Below are 24,158 nucleotides of genomic sequence, written 5' to 3'. Positions count from 1 at the left end.
ACCACTGGAGGAGGGGGGCCAGGAGAAAAAGTTTGGGAACATTCTAACTATTTTTATGCGCATTTTTGTTTCTCACACAATATTTGAAAAACTAAATATTGTTTTTCAATATTACAGCTATCACAATATTTGTGATATCACATGATTTTTAGGACATCTTAAAGGAAAGTATGGAATCATAGCTACACTATGCGCACACTCAGTCTGCACTGACCTACAGCATCTACTTCTAAAAGAACAATACTTAATCATTTTTGTCCATTTGGAGGAACTCAGACTGTTCTACCATAGCCGTCCTGGTGCAGTAGATAAGAATGAAAATCCTTTATCACAACTTTATTGTTAACTCTTTAGTGAGGAAACTAGTGAAAAGTCCCAATAACAGCATGTCTGCATCAAATGATTGAATCCTAACCAGCTATCTGAAGTAATGGTCACCTGTATGAGAGGGACGATGTTATGGGATGGGCAGAGTAAAGAAATTAAATAAAAACCATCCAAAGTACATTCATAACTACAAATGAAGTTCCTGTTAATTTCTCATTTTATTTGTCAAATTTGAAACCTTCTTGATCTTGTTTTATTGCAGAAGTTACCAGAGTTATCAGGTTTTGTTTTTCACACTAATTTATTTGTATTAGTCTATCTTTAAGCGGTTAAATTAAATTAAATGAATGAAATATGAAGATTCTTATTAATATTAATAATCTAAATGAAAACCAGACAGCAACAGATTTACACATGTAGAGGAATTTATAACTAAATGGTACGGACTGCTGCTGTGATGGACAGGACCGCCAGTGACTGTTTGGGATTGGCCAATTACGGCACACACTGCTTGATGAATAATATAAAAAAAACAATATCTAACAGAAGAAAAAGACACTAGACATATTGCTTATTTGCAAAAAATCTCTTGCTAAACATAATGATATAACCTTCACACTCATGATGCACATCATTTATTTATAGATCCTTTTTAGACACGTTTTTTTTTTTTATATACCAGCAGACAAAATTACGGCAGCTTTATATCTGAAAACCCAATTATGCAGTGCGCCTCAGCAATGGTTTATCTTTCCTGTGACGTCTCCATATTTGGTGTGACTGCAAACAAATAGGTTTGTGTCCCGACTGACACATGCCTGACCAGGCTGATAAGAAGATGGGGCCCTTCTTCCGATATTGCAGCACACAAATTGGATGCAAATTTAACTGCAAATGCTATTCAAATAAAGCAACCAGTCGTTGTGTGAACATCTTCTCAGTTCAGCAGTTTGGTGCAGGACTGCACAACGGATGCTCTGTCAAGTAAACATCCACAAAACACAAGCTGTGGCTCAGGTTGGACACCCTGCATGTGCACAGTAGGAAGAATCAACACACCCTGAAGTCTGAGAACGTAAGCAACAGCAAAGTGGCAGGAATTGGACAAACGAGAACAGATTTGTCATCAGAACTCAACGACTTGAGTCACGTCTGAGCCGTCAGTGGCAGCAAACCGTCTGACGTGGCCCAGAGTCACAAACCAGAACTCATGAGTCAGCTGGAGCTCGGTTTGCCAGAAAACAGCCGTGTGACGCGAAGGCAGCGGCCCGGCTCGCTAGTGGTGCCAGTTTGTGCCAGAGCAGCGTTTTCCCCGCTGCTGACTGTCACCTGACCACAGGAAGTGCTGAGCTGGGAGGAGCTACGCTGCACTCGAACAAAGGAGACTTTCAGCAACTCTTCGCATCAGCAGGACTGCGTGCGTCCAGTTGAGGCTATTGTACTCGTGTTGACCATTACTGTACAGTTAACATGAGCTTACTACAGGTAGATCATGCTGTAAAGCAATTTCTATTGCTTTAAAGGGCTATTTTATGTTATTTTATGTCCACTGCATTTGATCATTTGTAGAAAACAAACTCGTCATTTTAAATTATTATAAATTGAGACATAATTTTACTTTTTTTTTTTTTAGAACATCCATTCTGAAAACAATATGGACGACAAGCCAAACCTGGACTGGACTATTTTACACTGATCAGAGACTCTTTTCAGACACGATCAGTGAAATCTTCGTAATCTTTGTTTTCTCAGAATATTACAAAAATTGTGCTATTTATAGTTACAAATTAATCAGAAACACTAAGAACGTTAAACTAATTTTTGGACGAAACATAAGTCAAATGTTTAGGGGGGAAAATTGCTACCTTGTACGTCATTTTGCACTTAATTAGCATCCTTCTAACTAAGTTTTGCTTTCATCATCACTATATTTAAACCAAATGTTCTCCACTAGTGCTTCCTCAGCTTTTGCACCTTAAAACATGCACCTCGTAACATAAATAGTTTACAAGAATAAGTTTACATGTGGCTCTCTGGTTTATTGTACATTTTGGAAAGTCAAATAACTTCCTGGTGAGGAGAAAATAAAAAGCATAAAGTTGGTGTGTGCATTTTTTTGTGCATGCGTTTTGAAACAAAGGTAAGTTTCTCATACAGAAGCCGGGAAAGTTTCAGAAATAAACTGAAAGTCTGTCCCAGAGGCCGAAAAAAGAAAGAAAAAAAAAAAACAAAACAAAAAAAGAGCATCAGCTGCAGTTCAGCTAATCCAAGGAGAAGTGAAATCTTGAAAGCTACAGCGGCTTGGTTTAGCTTGAGCGAGAAACTTCCCTCAAAGTGCTTATGTTGCATACGTCATGAATAACCCTCCCTGGAATCGGTCCAAGCTGCTGCCGCGGCTAATCCCCACAATACACTTTAATTCAACTCTGATCACCACACCAGAAAACCTTTTTCCAAAACACCTGTTACATAAAACCTTTATCTGACTGAATCATTGCACTTACCACACACCAAGACAAAAAACAGAAAAGAAAGAAATGGAGTCCAGCGATGAACACCAGTCATTTCTTCAAAACTTCATGAAAATAATTTCATGAAGTTTGCATTCTGACTTGGGTCTACTGATAGAAGATAGAATAAAGCTAGCCGTAGTGATGGACGGGAATAACTGTCTGGAAGTTACGGAGTTACAAAAATGAGAACCAGCGAAGACAGAAGTCGAGGCGCTGGATACATCACTGTATTAGCTACAGGTTTATCAATACATAGAGGAAGAGAAGAACCCTGGGAGGAAAGCAGAGACGTGTCCTGGACCGAGTCCAGCTCCAGGTAGTAGGATTACATCCTCCCTGTGGTCCTTAAGCCACCAGTGCAGGTTTAAGACTTTCAGATTAAAATAAAATATTCTGGAATTCAAACAAGCATAGCCTGAACATAAAGCATTGGGATAATAGTGAAACATATCATCGAATCGAGACAAACCAAGAAAAGGGAATGAATCCTCAAGAGTGGTGAAAAATAAGTTCAAGTCCACATTAGCATTAAACATGCAGCTTCCCACAGAAGACAGTTTTTATGTTCATCACTGTTTTTTTTCTGTGAAAACATGCGCAGCTGTAGGGTTTATTCTCATAATCACAGAGAGCATGGTGCCTTGTGCTGCTTAACCTCTTCAGTTCAGCACAGTTTTTAACCTGCCACTGATCAGAAGTACGAGTGTTAGTGTTAGATGAGCACTTTCATGGGAGATGGAGACGGGTTATTGTTTTCTATGAAGTGGAAGTTAGTGAGGTAGATGCTAAAGGTCAAACGCACATGCGCATTTGATGGCGTTATAAAATCACAGCGCCAGCTAGTGGCCCGGAATGACAACTACACCTGGCTCAAAACGCAGGCCGTTTCCAGGCAGCAGACCCGTATAAACAGTCTAAATTACTAGTAAAATGTCTTGTCATTCTTGTTTTACAAATGTGTGCTGTAGTTACAGGAGTGTAACCCTCAGAAAGTGGCAGCTGCAACCCTGAATGTGATGCAAGACTAACAATCCACCAGGCAGCAGATCACAGGAGTGTCTCTCTCCATGCCCGCGCCTCCAGCTTACACAGCAACAACCAGCAGGCCTGCCTGCCCGTCGCTCGGGGTGACCAGGTATCAGTCTGTCAAGGGGGCGGTACCTGTTGCAGCCTGTAACAGGATCTGCCGTGAGCGCTCACGGGACTGCCACTGTTTACTGTCAAACATGAGGTGACGTCGAGGGCACACAGGTCACTGCAGCAGGAAGCCAACAGGGAGAGACGTTACTCTCCTGCAGCAGAGTTCACATGTGCAGACGGCATCTCACACACACACACACACACACACACACACCGACATCAGCAGGTGTTTCGAGCAGCCCGCCAGGGTGTGAACTCTGACCCGAAGCACGGGTGAATCAGGAGATCCATGGTTGACACCGACTGAAATTCAGACGATCGATAGTCGTCCCGCTTTACCGCAGCAGAGCAGAGAACCTCTGGCCTCGATTTTCGTCACACCGTTTTCCAGAGAGCCATTAACCCAAACCCGACAGACCATTACAGTCACTCTGAGCTCACAGGAACACACACCGCCACGCTTTAACCTCCCACTATTTACTTGCTCCCGCTTATCTTGATGTGACAACCTAGGCGGGCTGATTCACTGCAGTGAAGCTAACTCTGTCTGAATTAGCCTTAATTGCCCGCAGTGCAAATAAACCTGTAAGACACATCCTGTCTACATTGTTCAAATGCTGTGATTGTCCATTTACGACCCAAAGCAAATGAGAAAATAAATAATTGGCACGCACCACCCTCTGCGCCAACACAGAAGACTGGAGGATTTTAATTTGCTCAGTCTGCAGAAAGGCAACCCTTATTTTTTTTTGTTGTTGTTGTTGCTATACCTAAAACCATCTCCACCCACATATAACAAAACAAAACAGAAACAACAGGGAGGCAAGCAGGAGATTTTTTGATAAAATATTTCAAGGTTGTGCTTCAGGAAGATCTGAATGATAACACTTCTCGTGCCGTCTGACTTCTGCCACATAAAAATACCTTTAACCCGCTCTGCTGTCGTCTTTAAAGCTCTTGTGGTTCTAGAGTCTCTGCAACAGCAGCAGTCATCCAGAGAAGAGGAAACAGTTTCTTCATGTGGAAAGAGATACACCGATAAGTTCAATGCAGACAAACCAGTCGCAGCTTTTAGATAAAAACAAAAAAAGAGTAAAACAAGTTGAAGAGTTAGAGTGCCGATGGCATTCCTTAAACAGATAAAAAAAACTTCTTTAGGATCACACATAATGTGACCTGTGTCACTAAAGCACAAACAATAAGCATATTTTCAAAATTTACTGATACACTTCTATTGAACAAAGTAGCATAAGTAGCTATACGAACAATATGAACAGTTTTGGGAGTTTTTAAACATTATTAATTGGAATTTATAGTGAAAACGATTAAAAATCTTATGATAAGAAAGTTATCACGATAAATGATATACGATACAGGCCTAACCCTGGTTGCTATTTTATATATTTTTTTAAAATTATTTTATTTATAATTTTGTACATATATATAGAACAGATAAAAGCAAGTCAACAATACTTAAGACAAAGGCTGTTTATAATCCCAATACCTTCCCACAAACAATAACAAATAAATACATAAAATAAAAAAAATATCTAACAATAAATAATGATAATAATAAAAATAAAAAATTAAATAAATACAAAAGGTGTGTCGGGGGGTCAGTGCACATCATGACAAATATGAACTGAGAAAGAAACTTTATGTTAAATATTTGTGGCAAGCAATGAATCAAGATAATGTGAATAATTTTATACATTTCTAAGTGACAAGTAAAGCTGCTATATATTGACAAATCAAGCATGTTATGAAGGCAACACCTGCAGAGGAAGTGCGTTCGATACGCAATACTCCGGGGTTGCAATACTCGATGGGGTTGCTAAATTATTGACTCCGGGTTGACACGGCGACACGGAGAGGCCTCCTGAAGCCACTTCCTTTGTGCAGAGCCCTGAAAGCTCCTCTGTCTGAGCCTCTTCTTCCACTCACTGCCCCTCTCCTGCGTCTTCCTGAGCTCCACCCATCCAGCTCCTGAATGGAAAGGTGTGCCGCCTGCCTGCTTTTACCACGGTATCTGTTTACTTAAAGCCTTTCTTTAGACATAACGGAGCGCACTGCAGCTGCTAGCACACTCACGTGTTCACCAACTCTCCAAGTACTGTACAACCTCTCCCCCCTCCCTCGCCGTCCTTTGGCTTCAAAGAGAGGCTCCTCGGTGAGCACATGCATTCTCGAGTGCATGTGGTTTGATTAATAGCATTAGCGGTGGAACAACTCGACTACATCCTTCCCATGTGGTGCAGTTACATTCCTTGGAAACATGCAGACAGATCACCTACAAAGCCCGCCCTTTGGTTTCCACGCTATTGGAAACATCGTGCGACCAAACATGAGCGAGACCCTCCAAACCCTTTTTTATTTTTTGGCCCTCTTTTAGCACCATACCCTCCACAGGGAAAGCACCTTGACCCTCGGTCTTAAAACGCAGATATAATCGAAAATCCTCCCCGTCTGAGATCTTTGTAAATATACAACACGCTCTAATCCATTGTGAGAAAGTGTCACAGTCCAAACCACTTCATCTGGCCCTCTGTGAAAACTTCAGTAGATGAAATATAGCTGGGCTCCACGATCACTTCTAAATTTGGAGCCTCGGCCTGAGAACATAAGCAATGCAAGAATTTGCATCAGTGCCCTGGCATTTGGAGCCGCTCGGATAAGAACGCTCATAATTGCTCACATTTGACTCTTCAAACAGTGGAGGGGTTTTTTTCTAAAAACTCGGCACTGATCAAGTTTTCACCTTTCTGAGACGCATAAAGGAGACTCTGTTCAATGGCTGGGAAATTACAGCAACGGCAAATGAAAATGTTGTGACAAAAAAGACAATTAGGGGTTTATATTTTTGACAGCGTTCTCAAATCACTAGGATGTGTAATATCATTAAGAAAGAAAAAAAACAAAAAAACGGAGGATCCACATCGGGTCAAAAGATATTTTTTCCTAAAATCCCCTAAATCTTTAGAGAAGATCATCTGAGATTCATTAAGATTTATTTTTACCCCACTGCATTCCTCTGTTCTTCATCCCAACGTTAAAATGCCGGACTCTGACGGACCGTCGATAAAGACACCCGACAGCAAAGCGAGTTGGAGACGATGTTCCCTTCAGCTTGAGAAGTAAGGGCATTCAGTCCTATTCAAAGGTCTTGTGAAATTACTTTTCCAAGCTCTCAAGAGCAGAACAAACCCCTCCAGAACAGACGGGGTGGGATTATGTAACAGGGATTAGACACAATTCAGTGTCTTTTGCTTCACCACGTACCGTCCACCGGTTTCAAGTCTTTCCAGAAATACGCACAGAATTTGGCTGACGACCAAAGTTGTCCAATTTTCAGCTTGGTAGACCCTGACAGGTGATGGGTGGAGATTCTCAAATTGGACCTTTTTCAAATCAGTAAAGGCACCTTACTAATAGTCATCAGGTTGCCGTGACAACAGGACATTGGTACCGAGGGAAGGAGGAAGAACAGGGAGGTAAAAGAGAGAGAGAGCGAAAGCATTAAGACATTTTTGTGATTAGGTCTGGTTGAAATGGATCGAGAGAGAGCAACACTTCCAGCAGACAACAGGAAGGCTGAACTGTTATAGCAAAGTTGATCCCTTTTATTCCTGTGAACATTCAAAACCCGTCTGAAATGAAACATACAAGTTTGGAAATGCTGGTAACCTTTTGGAAATATAAGTTCAGGCAAGGAAGCTAGCAGCGCTAGCAATGCCAGTTGCTAATACAAGAAGCTAATCAAACTGTTTTTCCTACAGCTGTTCTCTTTGGGCGTTTCCACACTGGACAGTCCAGCAGACTGTGTTCGATTGGGGACCAAAACTTACAGCTGGTGAAAGCTTCCTGTTAGCTTTCACACTGCACTATGTAAAACGATCCAAACCCTTTCAAAAATCTGTTCTCCCCCTCACCCAGAACTACTGAAGGAAATGACACAAATACCTCGGAAGAAGACACTGAGCACAAAATGTAAACAAAAAATGGAGTGGCATCAGACATTTGTAGGATTTCACTTTTGCCCTCAGTAGCAAACCACGAGCCATTTGTCCCGCTAGCGCTAGACTCGCTTTTGATTTGGTTGCATTTGCCAACCAAAGGTTTGTAGAGGCCAGAGTTCGTCTTTTTGGTCCACATCAGTTCGAACCAAACTTTCTAGACAAACAAACTATAGTCTGATTAAAGCTGTCCAAACAAGGCTGGTGTGAACCAATCCTTAAACACAGAGTGGGACACTTCCGCTGCACAAACTATGAATAGCTAACGATCACAGAAAGGATAAAAATATGTTTTTGCAACCATTTGTAGATCATTTTAATTTAAATTAGCACAAACTGCTGTTTGCATCTCCACTGAATTTGTCTAGTCAAACAGAGAAACCTAATCAGCTACAACATCTCTAGCGGGGTAGAAGAGAGCTTTGTGGGTAATTTCAAGCTTTCGGGTTGTTTGGAGTCAACTGACAGCCCTTCTGCATCCTCAAAGAAATATTTATCCAACCCCCGTACACATAAAACTTCCTGTTATGACTTGAGCAGATGCTCAACGGAGTCAGCAAGAGTGTCAGAACGTATTTCAGTAAACTTGGGAGTCTGGCTGAAGCATTTCTCAGACAGACGATACAAGAACTCGGCTAACAGAGCAGTCTGAGCTATCATGACCGATCTGAGGGCCAGACAGGTCACATACTTAACGTTTTCCAGGGAGAGATTAGATCCAATGTAACAGATACAATGAAAATATGATAATGTTTATCTTTTGATAATGAGAAAAACATGAGTTCTCACGGTAAGAAAATATGATAAGCTTCACACACATTACACAAGTTTGAGACTCTTATTTATAAGAAAGAAAGGAAGTAGTTCTTGATTTGCTGCACCGTGCTGACAGAGTTCATGAAGACTGGTCAGTCAATTTCCAAAATCAAGACCGCCGCTGCACGGCCGCCCCGTCTCTCTCTGCCCACTTCTTGATTGGTAAGGGCCACTAGAGCCACAAAACAGGTTGAAAAAGAGAGAACTGAAGACGATACACCACATTAAATCATTTGTATGGCAGCTTTTTTTATGAATTGATGATAAAATGGCAAAATACAATTTATTTGTAAGGATGCTCGTGGCTAATCGTTAGCTGCTAACACTACTGAAGCTGGCATCTGCTTTGTAGCTTGGAGAACTACAGCGCCATGTCACAATCTGAGATTTAGGAAGTGTTTATTGGTGAAAACCCCAAAAAGAGAAGCAATTACAATGTCGTCTTGTGTTGTGTTTAGAAATAGACAAAAACAAAAAGTGGACCAAATGCACTTTTGTGCGGACCGCTGAATTTGACCAACACAAGCAGTTCATAAGCTGCAGCAAACATTTTTTGAAACGGTTGCCACATCCTGCTGTCGTGGCTCAGAATAACCTAAAACTTCAGAGATGATATATCTGTATTTTACGCGTGAGGTTCTTTTTAAGTTTCATATCTAGCATGATCAGTTTTCTATATCAGTGTGGATATTTAACACAAAATGCTTTTTAAAACTTTCACTTGAGGCTGCAAAAACGTAATCATATTTGGATTTTCAATTAAGACTCCAAGCAAATTACAAAATATTATATTTTCTACCTCCTTTGTTTTTCTTAGTATTTTTGTTTTGGCTGAAAATCAGTGAGTAACTGCAATAAACTGTTATGATTTTCATTATGGACAAAATCAAGCCGATATACTTTGACTTTAAATACTGCATCTTGTGGGGAAACTTTTAGATTTGAAATACAATTTTGAGGTAGCTATTCAGCTAAATGTTAAAATCAGCTGTATGATGGTAGCAACTGCATTGACTTTACACATATGAACTTTTAGTCTTTATCTGCTGACATTTGTATGATCACAGTTGCTTTTCAGGTACAAAACACAACTCTTTCTAAAAAGGCAAATTAATGCTGTGTCACTCCTGTGGTTTCCTGAGGCATCACTGTCACTCCGACGCTCATCTTTTGTTAAGAAAATAAGTTTTTGAAAGGCGAACTGGGGGGAGTTTGATGACGGGAAGCACGCTGTGAGGCGGCCAGAGCTGACATTACACATCCTATTATGCAATCTAGCAAACAGATGCTGCTGTGGGACAAAACACGCAACTCCTTCTGGCTCTTTACTAGAGCTGAGGCGTCATACGCAGTCACTCATGTGCTGAGTCAGTTTCCTGGACACTGATAATGTAATTTCAACATTCCTGAACACAAGGAAACTAAAACTCAACTTTCTTTTTTACCTATAACCTTGGTTTTTTTCCCATATCCGTCTGATTTCTTAAAAATAGCCCCCATTAGCTTTCTAAATTTGTTTGTTTTGTTTTTTTTCTATTTACTGTCCAAATTCATTCAGCGTTAGATTAAAAATTACCCACTTTCATATTAGTTGCTTATAATAATACAACACAGCCTGTAAATCCTAATACTTTAAAACAGAAAAGAAGCAATTATTCCCACTGCTGTAAAAAAAAAAGAAAAAAAAAGAAAAAGTAATATATTGATTGCAAAAATTACAAGGTACAGAATATTACCAGAGTTTATTTCAGCTGGTTAATTAGTCGGGCAATCTGCTCCGATCCCTAGCCTGCAATCCGCTGCTTTACAGACATGGCATCAACAGCTGGAAATACTTCAAACATTCAAGTTTGCTGTTCATTCCTTTTAACCAGATAAAAAAAAATAGTCATAAAAATTCATAGCACACCAGACCAGACTTTGTAAAAACAGTTTTCCACTCTGCAGACCATTTCCTTGCTGGATGTTTTTCTTGTTGTCAATAGCAACTATACTAGCAGCTCCAGCTTCAGACAAGTATAGTGGGGGCTGGGGGGGCAAATTAAACAATGTAGCAATAATATTACTCAAGTAAAAGAAAAGGACCCTGCCTCTCGCTCTGGAACGTTAGCTGGAGATGGGCACCAGCAACCCTCCCATCCCCATTAAGGGAGGGATGGATGGATGGATAGATGGAGGGAGGGAGGGAGAGAGGGAAGGAAGGATTGATGGATTGATAAAAGAAATGGGTACAGTGCAGTAAAATTACTCTTATAAGAACCTTTTTTCCCAAAAAGTTACTCAAGTGAATGTAACAAGTACTACCCACTTTGAACACAGACAACACCAGTAGCCTACAGGCTACTTGTTAACAAGCTTAAGGTGCTGTACTGGTATTAGCTAGTCATATTTTAGCTAACTTTACCTGCATCCATCAGCTTTACCCAACTCAGTCGGTTAGTTTGGGGGGAAACCGTAAAGTTCTTTGCGTTTTGTTGGTTTGCTGCAATAATTCAAACACAAACCTGTGCAGCTCTGCTCAGCAGCAGCAGGTCTGCCTCGCTCCTGCACAGGTGTAAACCCAGCGCGAGTGTCTCGGCGTTCATGTTGCATTTGAAGGCGGCTTGGAAAAAACCCTCACGACTTGTTAACAAGTAAACCGTTATAACAGCTGAAAAAACTGACAGAGGGCACAGATATGGGAAGTGCGGAAGCCCCTACTGTATCAAATCGAGATAGGAACAAAAGAAAGTTTGCCACTTTAAGGTGAAAATATGAAAACACCTGGGGGCGCAGCTGACTCTGAGTAGGCAATGCCCCCCATGCCCCCCCATGTCCCCAATGCCACAGGGCCTGTATACTAGGTACAGTATACAGGTATGATGACACTGAATAAAAACACTGCAGTTTCACTGCATTACAACATCAACATAAATGTATATCATGATCCAATTGTTTATTTCATTTATTCTAAAAAATAATAATATCCACTACATTTACTGACTCTGTACTGTTCGAGAGGTGAAACATTTCCAAACAGCAGGATTTGTCTTTATGGTGACCCAGCTGTTCCCAGCTGACCAGCAGTCCACAGTGGGTCGTCGCTGTGTTACTCTGTACTTGATTCAGACTCTTGAGGATCCTGCTACTTCCTCTTGCTTCCTATCAAAACCACTTCCAGACCGTAAGAATAGCATGATGGAAAATGTTAGCAACTTAACAACAGTAACCTTTTAAAACTTGGTAGCAGCCCGCCTCGTTTCCCGTAAAAGAACAGTAAAATTCGAAAAGAGCTACTTTGAAACATTTTTCACAAAAATTGAAAATGTAGAACTGTTATTCCTCCAGAGGCAGACCTGCTTGTTCCTGTCTCTGGCTGTGGGGTCAGGACAAATTTGACCTTTGGGTATTGACCAACAGCCTGATCATTTTCAGCAAAATCTTCTGCTGTCCTCCTACTTCTTCTTCTTCTTCTTCTTCTTCCTTTTTTCTCTGAAAGGATACGGTCTGAACTTGTGAAGTCAGCCACTCTTATCTCAGACCTGACTCGCAGCCCGAGTTGGGAGACGTCAGCGCGGATTCATTGGGAGTGTTTGGAAAGTCAGGGTAAGGGTGTGGGAGATGGGAAATAGGAGGCGGGAAGCTTGCAGGCAGGGACGCTCCAAGGTACTGCAAACTCATGTCCTTATAAGGAGAAACTCAGGCAAATTAGCAGCAGCGTTTAACACCTGAACGCTTCCTGTCAGCTGGGAAAAGGCGAAAAAAAAAAAAAAAAAAAAAAAGATTGAACCCTGCAGGGGTAAGATGACGATGATGATACATACTGTCATAAAAGGTGTTAGCCTGCTTAGAGGAGATTGCTTCTGTTCTTACTTTCTTGAGCAAAAACTGCAAATCAAACTAATTTAAACAGGAAACAAAACGTGAGGAAATCCAAAAATGCAGTTTTAAACTTATTTTATTCAAAAATATGTCAAATAACCTTGTTAAATTGCGATTAAGTTGCAATGAAGCACATTTTTTTACACTAGCAACACCCAGAAGTGATTACTGCCAGAAACAACAGATCCTCACTGACAACATGAAGTAGGCCGTAAGTGGTCAAAAAGCAACAGGGTGCTGCAATCTACAAAAATTAATTGACTTCTATAAGGAAAAAATGTGATAAGAGACATGAAGACACATTGAGAGCAATTATTCATGAAAGAAAAAAAAAACAAAACCATGGAGCTAAACCTTCACAGGAAAGGCTGGCCTGCCAAGGTTATCTGAGATCGCATCGACGATTCGTCTAGAAGGTCAGGAAAGAACCAGTGACAACCAAACCACTGCAGACCTCAGTTAAACCCGGTGTTAACGATGCAACAGAAAGGCAGACATAGCATCCATGGGAAAGCATCAACGTGAAAACCACTGATGACCAGAAACAACAAAGGGCCCATTGAACACCTCCGTCTGAGAAAACACTGTGATGACACGCAACTGGAACGTTGTGGAAAGAGAAGGACAGCATTTCAGGAGAAGAAGATCACACTATCAGTCAAACTTGGTTGTTTGCTAGCCTGGCAGCTTTGTTGCTTCAGGAGCTGGGCAGCTAGCCATAGCCAACAGAACCAGTAATTCTTCTGTCAAATAGGAGATTCTCCACCCATCAGATTGTGAAATGAAGCTCTGGTCCACTTAGGTGAAGCAGCAGGTCAATGATCCAAAGTCTGCGACGTGACCAAAAACAGCCAGAGCTGGCACACACAGTTCATTATTTCTTTTCACATAGGGCTAGGTGGGTCCAAACTTATTTTCTCCTTGATGGATCAGTCAGTGGGCAAATACCTCTTCACAAAACAGTAAATCATTTAGACTGAATATCAATGACGCTAATACGCGGTTTAGCAAAACATGTAAAGGTTGTGCTTTTAAAGTCGGAGTGTAGGTGGGGTCTGCAAAGACATTAAGATCGGGAGATAAGAGGATGCCAGCGCCTTTATTCCTGCACGGCAGGTTGGGACTTGAATGGAACACAAAATATTTAAGCACACTCCGACATGCTGGGGTTTTGCAAGAAAATTGGAGAAGCGGACCCTGGCTGAACATCCACACCTCTCTTACGTTCACTTCCCCCATTTCAGCAAAGTCTCTAACCTCATTAAACGCGGTCAGGGTTGTTCTGGTTGTAAACCGTCCGCTGTCTCCTCGTCGCCTCAAGAGGTTTCCTTCAGGCGACAGAGAAAAGCAGAACTGAGCTACCTTCAGTTACGTCTGATTACAGATTGTCCCGGATGTGCTTCTCTTATCTATTCTTGTGCTTTGTTAGAATAGAGGGGAAAAAATACCTTCAAGGGCAGAAAACAGGAGCTGAAGGTAAAGAGAAAAGCTAAAGAAAGACTGAGGAGGGAACAATTCAGCAGACATGAAAGATTTCCAGGTTCTCTGTTGCAAGGCTTACTGCCAAATCCTGGAAGGAATTTAAGTGGTTTGTGTTTCAGCGTGCATCCCTCTCAGCCTGTAATTGTGCATATGGTCGAATCTCAACATAACTGCTTTATCGTCGCGGAGCGGATGTCTGAAACATTCCTGCTTTCTGATGGATGATTAGATCAGTGAGGGTCATGCAGGCGCAGAAATATGCAGGTCAGCACAGGAGAAGGTATTTCTACACGGCAATTAAGCAATCGCCACAACCAAAGTACGCACAACCCCATCTCTGAAAGTATGGCATGTTGAGCCTTAAAGATGCGCCTATTGGTGCACCAGTTGCCACTCCTGTCAGCAGGGGACAAGAAACTGAGGCTACAATTCACCAGGCTCACCAGAACTTCACACTAATGGACTGGAAAAACAATGTCGGGTCCCGATGACTGTCAATTGTAGCTTTGAAATCCAGATTATGGGGCCAGAATCTGGTACGGACATAAAAGCAGGAGCAAAAGATCGCCATCAGAAGTCCCTGAGAAAAATCTGCTCCCGATACCTTGAACAGGAAACCAATAGACATGCTGTGTTAGCCTAATGAAGCTGTGTTTGCAAAGTCAGAGATGTCTTTGAAAACAAAATAAAGCTATGAGGATTTCAGGAGACATGTTGGGAGAACATTCCAGAAGCTTTCTTAACCAAGTCAACGTCACAGAAGTAGAATATCAAAAACTTCCACTGGGGTGAAGGATCTGTCAACATATAGAAAGCCTTGAAAAGGCATGAAAGTTTTTTTTTTCTTTTTTTAAATCAAAGGTTCTACGGCCAATTGGACTTTCACTTTCATTGGATCAACCCAATGTGGCATCATACTACTGCAACAACAAATGTTGGGCACCAACACCTTGTGCTCATCACAAAAGGAATGTTTTACTGTCACCCAATCAAAGGACTGCGTTGTGTGACGCCATTAGCTCAGTCCCAACTCTACCACTGAGCTATGCACCTACAACTCAAGGAAACCCAGGAATGGTGATGTTTTATAATAAAAACAAACAAGAGCAGCACAGGGAAGACATCCACTGGTGCAACAGTATGTAACTGGTCGTGTATGCTAGCCAAGTAAAAAACAGCCCCTGGTTCTACGCTTTGCTTCGTACAGATGGTCCAGAGCGCCGACTTTTAAGAGACAATTGCTTCCTGGAAGCGTGGACTCTGTTTAAGTTTTAACTAACGTTTGGCCGTGTCGCATGTAATGCGCCAGTTCGACACTTAGCAGAAATTGTCTACACCATAAAAATCATCCTCCTCTATCGCAAAGAGAGATATGCCAAGCCGAACAAGGCAGCTGTTAACCTTACGGCCTCGGTCACGTAATACAATGGACAGACTACAATTTCAAAACAGCGCCAACAATCAGCGTCATCATCCGCAACTTCCTCTGTTCGCTGATTGGCCCGGTTGAAATTCTAATGGAGAAATCCAGATCACTGAGAGAAACCCCAGCTGAGAACTGAAGAGAGATGAGAATATAGTGGATTTGCATGGGAGAGGACGGGCCAGGTTACATGTACACACAACTGATGCATGATGATGTGATGCTATCTTAGGAATGTCCAACGTTCAAGCATGGAACCCCTCCAAAAAGAAAAGAAAAGAAAAAGAAAAAGGGGATCAACAGTGGTGCTTTTACATAAGATTCTGCTCAGGGTCGCATGTCATGTAGGACCGCCTCTGTATTTCAGGTGATCCTGGACTCCAGCTCCATTGCTTCAATGAATGAGATGATGTCCACCTGATGCACCACCTTTTTGCCCCTCTCACTTCCCACTGTATTTGCTCTCAGGACCGGTAGCAGCCTGCCGATGACATAATCCAGGAAACTGGGAGCCGTGAGCTACCACTGAGCAAAAAGAAAAAAAAGAAAGTTGGGGAAAAGTTTTTCCAAGTGCAGCGAGAGGGGCCGATTATTACCATTTTTGGGCACGCTCGCTCCCATGCAAGCCCAGCCCAAACCGCGACGCTTACTCAGATTCCACAGCGTTTTTCCTTCTACCAACACCCCTTCTTTTTTTTTCTCAAAGCGAAGGAAAAGTATGCAACACCCCCTTCTCGAAACAGACCATTCATATCAAACTCCTGTGTTAAGAGTGGGGAGGCGGGGGGAGAGAGAGAGGGAGGGAGTAGCAGCTGTGAGGCGCGTGGGGGAAAGAGTTGGGACAATATATGGACGTCCAAAGCACAACAGACAGTGGAGCACTTTCAGAAAAAAAATTACTAATAAGCGACTCGAGTTGAATTTGAAATGAGGTTTTCCATAAAGGCGCGCGCACGGTTCATGGCTGTTAATCTTGGCCTAATCCAAGTCGCATCATAAACCAGATGACAGGAGGTGGCCAGTCCAACGCGTGGCTGACATCTGTTGCGCCCCCCGCAGCCCGGCTCACCTCCCTTCTGCAAACCCGTTCGGGCCGGTGGGCCTCCCTGCTGCAGGATGCTGCTTCCGGGACAGATTTTAATCTTCCAGGAAGAGGGAGAAAAGTTTGGGAGCAGAAACCCAGTCGATAAGGTCTCGCAGGTGTTTTTTTTTTTTTTTTTTTTAATAGGCCCATAATTAAACTGTTGCCCACTTTGAGTCACCCTGAAGAGGAAATGTGCCCGCACTGCTGCGTGGCAACAACATTTCCGCGTCTAATTGTGACTAGAAGCAGAGCAGACGGCATACATAAAACCCCCCGCTTCCGCAGCGGAGGCACCGGGAAGTCAGTCGGGCTCACCTTTCTCTGCTGTTTCTCCCAGGCTGGGTCCAGGAGCAGATCCCGGTCCCAGTCATCTTCCTGTTGCATGTAGTCGTTCTCTCCGTCATAGTGTTCCATACTATCCGCGGATCTTCTGAAAGCTGGCTGGATGCGGTCGCTCTCTGCTTGCGTCCCAGCGGGGCGAGGTGATGTTTTCGCTGCGGCTATACGGGCTACTCTCCTCGGTGTGTGTGGATGAAATTAACGGTCCAGCCCCCGGCTTCCCTCTCTCTGTCTCTCTCTCTTCTTTCTCTCTCTCTCTCTCTCTCTCTCTCTTTGTCTCCCACCCCTCCAACTCTGCCTCTGTCTCTATCTGCTCTCCGTATTCCCCTCCTAGCAGGAGCAGCCCGCTGGAAGCTGTAGGCAGGTCTTGTATCGAAGGAGCGACAGACGCAAAAACTTTGCCTCAGCCAAATTGGAATCAATAACTGGCTGCTGGAATCTGATTGGACGACGCTCGGGACGGAATCCGCCCTCCGGCCTCCCATTGGATGCCGTGGCTGTCAGCGGCCGGGCTTTATGTCCAAGGTTGCATGCACAGGTTGAGCCAAACGAAAGACTTTATTCAGGTTTGAGAAAAGAAACGGCGTCGATTTTTATACGAACATTGATTAAAAGTCTCGTTGTTGACCGTCTGCAGCAGCTTACGCGGCGGACAGAAATGTTTGTAACACCAGACAGTGGCGGTCCTTGAGTTAATGGGGTCCTGTTTCTTGTTTTCCACAGGATTCTTACATAGAGTGGAAAAGCGTGGGATTTAACCCCCCCAACCCCCCCCCATCTATTTTTCAGGTCTGAAAAAGAAAAGAAAGGAGACCATGAGAACATGTCTGTCAATCCCCCTGTCTTTTCCTTCTCTTCTATGCATTTCTCCATCCTTTCTTCTTTTTACACATCCTTCCATATCCACTTTTTCTGTTTTCTTTCTTGTCTATCTTTTTCTCACTTCCTGTGTCTAATTCTTTGCCTCATTCCTTCCTCCCTTATTTTTTTCTGACTTATTCTGTTGTCTTTCCATCCTATTTCTTCCTGTTTTCTATCTGCCATTTTGTCCTCTTTTCCCTTCTTTGTCTTTATCTCTATCTTTTTCCCACTTTCTGTGTCTTGCAACCTTCCTTTCTTTTTGGGTCTTTTCTTTTTAATTTCCTTGTCAGCTGCTTGTTATTATGCAGAATATGTAAAAAAAAAAAAAAACCATGAACTTCCTTGAGCATCATCATCTGTGTCAGGCATGACAATCTGCTGCAGGCTACAGACTCCGTCCACCATGCTGCTTATCTTATTGGCATGCAAAGTCTGAATTTGCAACAGCTGGAAATAAGAAAGGACAAGAATATCATTCTATGCATCATTGGGTAACATCATTTTTGCACAAACTGATATTGCAACGATCCAGACGTGGGTCAGCCTGGTGCCAAAAAACACATCAAAATGGAGTTGTGTTTTCAGTTAAACACAGAAAAAACTCAAACTGTTTTAAAGGATCTGCGTTTAATGAAGATCTGACAACAGTCTTTGCACATCTAGAGACTAAAATGTTTGTGAATTAGACTGAGATCTAGACTTTGACTGGGCCCTTCTAAGCATGTGCTAACGTCTTTTTATTTAAGCATGCTCTTAAATAAAAATGCATTATTTTCGATCCAGAAGATTGAATCATTAAATACCACCTTCTTCAGATTTTTGTTTGTAAAACAAGTATTTTTCTTTCAATTATGCAAAGATCCACAATTTTGTGTTGGTTCTAAAGATACGACTCTCCTAAAACGCGTACGTTTTTGGTTTCTCCACAGCAAAATGCGAAAGAGTTCAACACTTATTGGAGGAACTTTAAGTCTCCACTAGTCTGTTGTTTTAAAAATAGATATGTGACTTTGGAAAAAAAGAATACACAAAGATCCCTGGTCAATCTCAACTTCCATCCATATTTCTTAAATGCGTTCAGCAGGTGGAAATTTCAAAATGGCGTAAATGTAAAATCTTTACAGCCAAACCTAAAAATACCATTTATACTGATAATCTTTTTGCTTGATAAATATTAAAAACGTGGCCTAAGAAATCTGAAATGAATTTTAATAAATAGCCTAAAAACCCCCCGAAAAGTGGCAAAGCAAAGAGAAGCTTAAAGCCACTGTGGGACTGTTTCATTCTTATCTTCTTCTACTGTTGAGGTGGAAGGAAGTTGTTTTTTTTGTGTGTGTTTTTTTAGAGATGTGAACTTAAGAGGTTTTGCTCTCACAACCCACCAAAGGGCAACGCGGCTATAGGACAGTAGAAAGGTGTGTCAAACATCAGCAATTGTAAGTATGTGGAGAAATGGCCAAGTCCATTAAGGTAAGGTAAGCTGACTCTTCGTCTTAATGTCTCCCTCTCTCTCTCTCTTACACACACACACACACACACACACACACACACACACACACACACACACACACACACACACACACACGGAGCAGAAAAGTAGGATAGCCCTGACAGGAGAAAGTGGAGCTCTTCCATATATGGACAAACTTCCAGTGGTGAGTGTTTGGGAAAGTGATGTCACGGGAAAGGGGAGCAGACTGCCAGCTCACTGCCTGCCTGGTTCCGACCCGAACTGAAGGAAACAGCAGCGGAGAAAAGACCGGCAGCCCTCTGCAGATGGAAGGGAATAAAAGTAGCGGAGCTCCGCTTGCCGCTGTGATAATTATTCACACTTCCATTAGCTAATTAGCCCTCGGCCATTTGCAAAACAAAGAGATTCATTAATGTTACATTCAGGAGCACTCAGGAAACTGTCTGGCGATGTAGAATATTCATACTGACAAATTAATAACTCCCTTTGCGTTAATATTTAAGTTCCGATTGAAATTGTTTATAAAAGATGATGCTTGAGGAGAATAAAGAGTGTTCAGCCACACTAATGGAGCGTTAGCGGAGGAAGCTAAATGGATTTTTCCTCGTTTGTTGTGAACGATTGTTGGTGCTCTGGTGTCTTATTTCCCAAATACGACGACATATTACGACCATTAAAGATATAAAATCATAATAATTACAAAATAAAAAAGGGAGTGTATTTCCGCCAGAAAACTAAAAAATTTTTGGATTAATCTCAGAAATATTCCAGAATTGTTTTTGAAGTTTATCAGTTTCAAAAGACATCTTGTTTGACTTTTCAAACTCAGAAATTTTTTGACTTGGACTTCAGAAAATTTCTGAAAATCTCAAATTTCTGAGATTTTTTGGCGAAAATTTACTCCTCGTTTTTTTATATATCAAAAATGGCCCTCTTATGGCGTTGAAGTTTCCTCTGTACTTAGCTACTAATAAATGTGATAGACTTTATGCACTGTATATGCGACACATAGGGGCGCTGAGCTAGCAGGGGCGCTAAAACAATGGCGGAAACCTTATTCCTGGTGGGGAATGGGCGTTTTTTCTTTTTCGTTTGAGTCGTGTTGTCCTCAGATGACGGGAAGCTAAAAGAAAGCTTTCCAAGTCTCCATCTTTCAGGAGCAGAACACTAAGAATGGAAGAGAGTTGGCTGACATAGGTAAGTTATTTCAGTCTATCAAAAGGAGGCTTGTAAATATTCAGGTTAGCTTAAGTTACTTGCAAAAAGTCTATTAGCTACTGATTCAAAGCATAAAATATGAAGTTCAACACTGAAATTGAAAGGTCGTCAGCCCCCGATACGAACCGCCAAAATGAGCTCCTGCTGGCCTAATGATAGAAGAGGCTCCTCCTGTCAGTGCTGCAAACGATGGCCCGTAAATCATTGCTCGTTCTAGTTACCTGCAGGCTGAACAATGCCTTGACCTTTTGCTACATTACAGCCGCACATATTAATGCGTTTTATTGTGGATTTTAGCTGTGAAAAACTGTAAAGGACAGAAAAGTGCTGTATGGTTTGCAAAATAGTTCCAAATTAAGATATTAAAAGTGTCCACACTTTACTCTCCATCCCCAAAAGAAAATTTAGTGCGACCAATCACTGTTAAATTCATTCGTGTGTGTAATTTAATTTCTTGTGTAAATCCATCTGGACAACTATCAGTCTTATACTCAATAAATGGAAGAGTGGCAGGAAAAAAAAGCCAGTGTTGAAAGAAAGTTATATGATATGGCTGAAAAACGTATCACGATACAAGTGTCTCACATCAGTCGATAACAATAATAATTGATTAGTTTTTTATCGTAAAAATCTGAAATGCTGCCGAACTGGTGGTGTGACCTTTCCTGTTTTATCTGCAATTTTCACTCCATGTTGTTCATATTTCAGTAGTTATGAGGCACAGTGGCAAAACCTGAAACTGCTGCTGCACAACTTACTCAACAGGTTGTTGCTAGGTAACCAATGAGCGAGTGAGTTAGTCCATGCCACCAACTTTGCTTAGCCTTAGCTGATGTTTTTCCTCTGTCTATAACTCCCAGAATGCTGGGTTTTTCTGGTTTAGAGTTGAGTGAAATTATTGAATATTCTATTAGACATATTATCTATTGATACAGGTCACGTGTCTATCACAGTATATAATTGTTATTGATTTATTGTCCAGCCCCAATAGCAATCATGTTGAAGAAGGAAAAAAATGTCAATTGGTCATGTTAGAACAAAACTAACATTTATTACGCTACTTGGAGGAAACTAAAAGAACATGGTAGTGGCAGTATCATGATGTTGGGATGACTTTCTTGATCAGAGGTGATGAAAGACAGATGAACCCAATTATATAAAGAAAATCTGTTAGGAGCTGAGAAAGACTTGTTTGGATCTATATAACTACAGAGTATATCATAGCAAACTAATGTGTTAAAATGGCCCAGTCAAAGTTCAGACCTAAATCCAATAATACTCTTTGCGAGTTGTGAAAGTTTTTGGTAACATATGTTCTCCATCTGATCCAAGCCTGAGCCGTTTTTGCAAAGACTGGTTTCATGTCTCTTAACGCCGAAACGGAGCCGTTTGGAGAAGAAGAGAACGCTCCTGCCCGCTCCCCGAAGGCTCATGTGAAGAGCTGGCGAGTCGTGTTTGGTCTCTGGCAGCCACCCAAGGTATTCCAGTCATTTCGGAAGGGGAATTCTTCAATCGCTGTTAAGGCTGGAGCCATGTATGGAAAACTGCTGCCTGGGCGGCGATGGTTCCCACTGTTTGGGTTAAAACGCCACGTGGGATCACATCAGAACTCTGCATGTACAGTCCCACTTTTCAGCATCAGCCCTTCCTAGGATGCCGGCCGCAGTGTTGAAATAGAAGGATGAAGATGCACAGAAGAGTTCAAAGTAATGTTAACGTTGCACCGTTTCGTTTATCTGCTCTGGAGGAAAACCTTCCAAGGCCGTGGTTCTACTGGGCTCCTCCCAGTTGGGAATGTGGAGGAAGAGGAGAACCTCGGCTAACCTTGCCTGTATAAATAAAGATAGATTCGTTAACGCTGCGTCGCCCTCGACGTGACCATGTAGAGGCGTGGGAAGAGCAACATGACAGAGCTACAAGAAGGCTACTTCCTGCTGATATGTGATATTTATAAGATGAGGAAATTATTTTGACTCGGCACGTAAATGAAGGAATGTGAGGAATTTATAAAATACACGACTGATGAGAAGTTTTTCCTTCAGATTACATGTTGCCTGTGATTGCATGAATAACAAGAAGTGAGTCCTGGGCGAGCGCCGTGCTGCCCCACCTATCCTCTGGTTTCACCAAGCACAAACTCTGCAGGATTCCTACCAAAGTATGAAATTTGAGTCATGTTTTTATTCCAGGTGTAGGAAAAGGAAGATACAGAAAGTAGTTCTTATTTCCAGTTTCGTAGTCTAACAGTCGAGTCAAGTTACTTTTTTAAATCATGTCCTTTTACTCGTTTCTCATTGTTTCTCATCGTTTTTCCCGTTTCCTAATTTCTTTCCATTTTCCTCCATTTCCTAATGTCTTTCCTTACGTTTTATTTTACTTTCTTCATTCCTTTTGTCCCCTCTTCATGTTTCAGTTTGTCTTTTTACTCCTTCCTTGTATCTGTTCTTCTGTGTCCTTCATTCTTTCCTTTCCTATTCCCATTTCTTTGCTTGTTTTCTCATTCCTCTTTGTTTCTTTCTCATATCTATCCACCCGTTTCCTTTTTTCATTCCCTTCTTCTGTCTACACTTGTCCTTCTGTCTCCTCCTTTTAGTTGTTTTCCAAATTTATCCATCTTCAAAGCTGTCGATATGTGTAGTTTCTACCCATCAGCAGCAATGCCCGTTCCCTCAGACAGCAGTGACGCCATGTGCTTTATGAACAAGCATCCCCCTGTTGGGCGTCGCAGTGTGAATGATTCCATCACCTGCAGGAAACGGGCAGCCAAACGCTGGTCTTCACCTCCAGATGGGTCAGAATTTGCTTTGTGCTTTTCCTCAGGAATATCTTCATCAATTCACTCAACTCTTCTCCAGTGGGAATAAAACTTTTTCCACATCATATCAGATTCACTGAGGAGTTGGCACAGATTAAAAATGTTAATTTGAGATTGGAGAAAATTCATTTTGTCTCTAAATTACGCTATCTGATGGATCCAGCTTCACTCTTTAGAGATTCAGCAAAACAAAAAAACAACTACTATTTTTTTTTTATTCTGATTGATTCATTTTTAGCATCATTTCCAATGATCCAACTATTCAGAACCATCTCCACGACAGTATATTGTTTCTACTGCCCCCCAGTGGCCAAATGTAATTACATTTATTCCTTTTTTTGTTACAGTAAAAATAATTGTTTTCTGTATATTTCAGTCAGTAAATGTTACTGGTCACTAGTGTTTGGCCTACAGTGTGTTAAAATCATTTGCTTTGTCCCTGGAGGACATTACATTCAAATAATTATGAAATATTTTATCAGCTACCACTCTGCTCTTTTCCCCTCACAGCTGGACAAACTTTCCATTACGATCAAGATCATGTTGCCATGGAGACTCAGTGGAGTAACACTTGAATCCTTTATAAAATTTCTTAAGTATTTCAAATCGTTGGTGAGTATCAAAGTAAGTAAACACTGACGTTTTTCTTTTTTTTTTTTTTTTGTCACAGATCAGTTTTTTAGTTGCAATAAAACACAAGTGAGATGATTTGTAACTGTAGGCAGATCAAGAACACAAAAACAAAGCAAAATGTCAACACAGTTTATACAAGCGGAAACTGACCCGGAGTCAGTT

General features: G+C 41.6%; 1 protein-coding gene across 5 annotated transcripts in view; it reads right to left on the bottom strand.

The window, feature by feature from the left end:
• The window catches only part of actn1 (actinin, alpha 1), a 72,744-nt gene extending 55,355 nt beyond the window's left edge, over positions 1 to 17,389 (bottom strand). For 2 of the 5 annotated variants that reach the window (XM_015041586.1, XM_015041588.1), the window contains exon 1: positions 16,975 to 17,389. In XM_015041586.1, the coding sequence (XP_014897072.1) occupies positions 16,975 to 17,073 (99 nt within the window). In that variant the 5' untranslated portion in view covers positions 17,074 to 17,389. The remainder of the gene's footprint in view (positions 1 to 16,974) is intronic. The other 3 variants (XM_015041585.1, XM_015041587.1, XM_015041589.1) reach the window with 2 other exon arrangements.
• Between the last annotated feature and the right edge of the window lie 6,769 nt (positions 17,390 to 24,158).

Source organism: Poecilia latipinna, unplaced genomic scaffold (genome assembly GCF_001443285.1).
Source record: "Poecilia latipinna isolate Pla-1442-1.1 unplaced genomic scaffold, P_latipinna-1.0 Scaffold559, whole genome shotgun sequence".
NCBI lineage: Eukaryota > Metazoa > Chordata > Actinopteri > Cyprinodontiformes > Poeciliidae > Poecilia > Poecilia latipinna.
The sequence above is the reverse complement of the archived record's forward strand: the minus strand, read 5'-3'. Positions and strand labels throughout refer to the sequence as shown.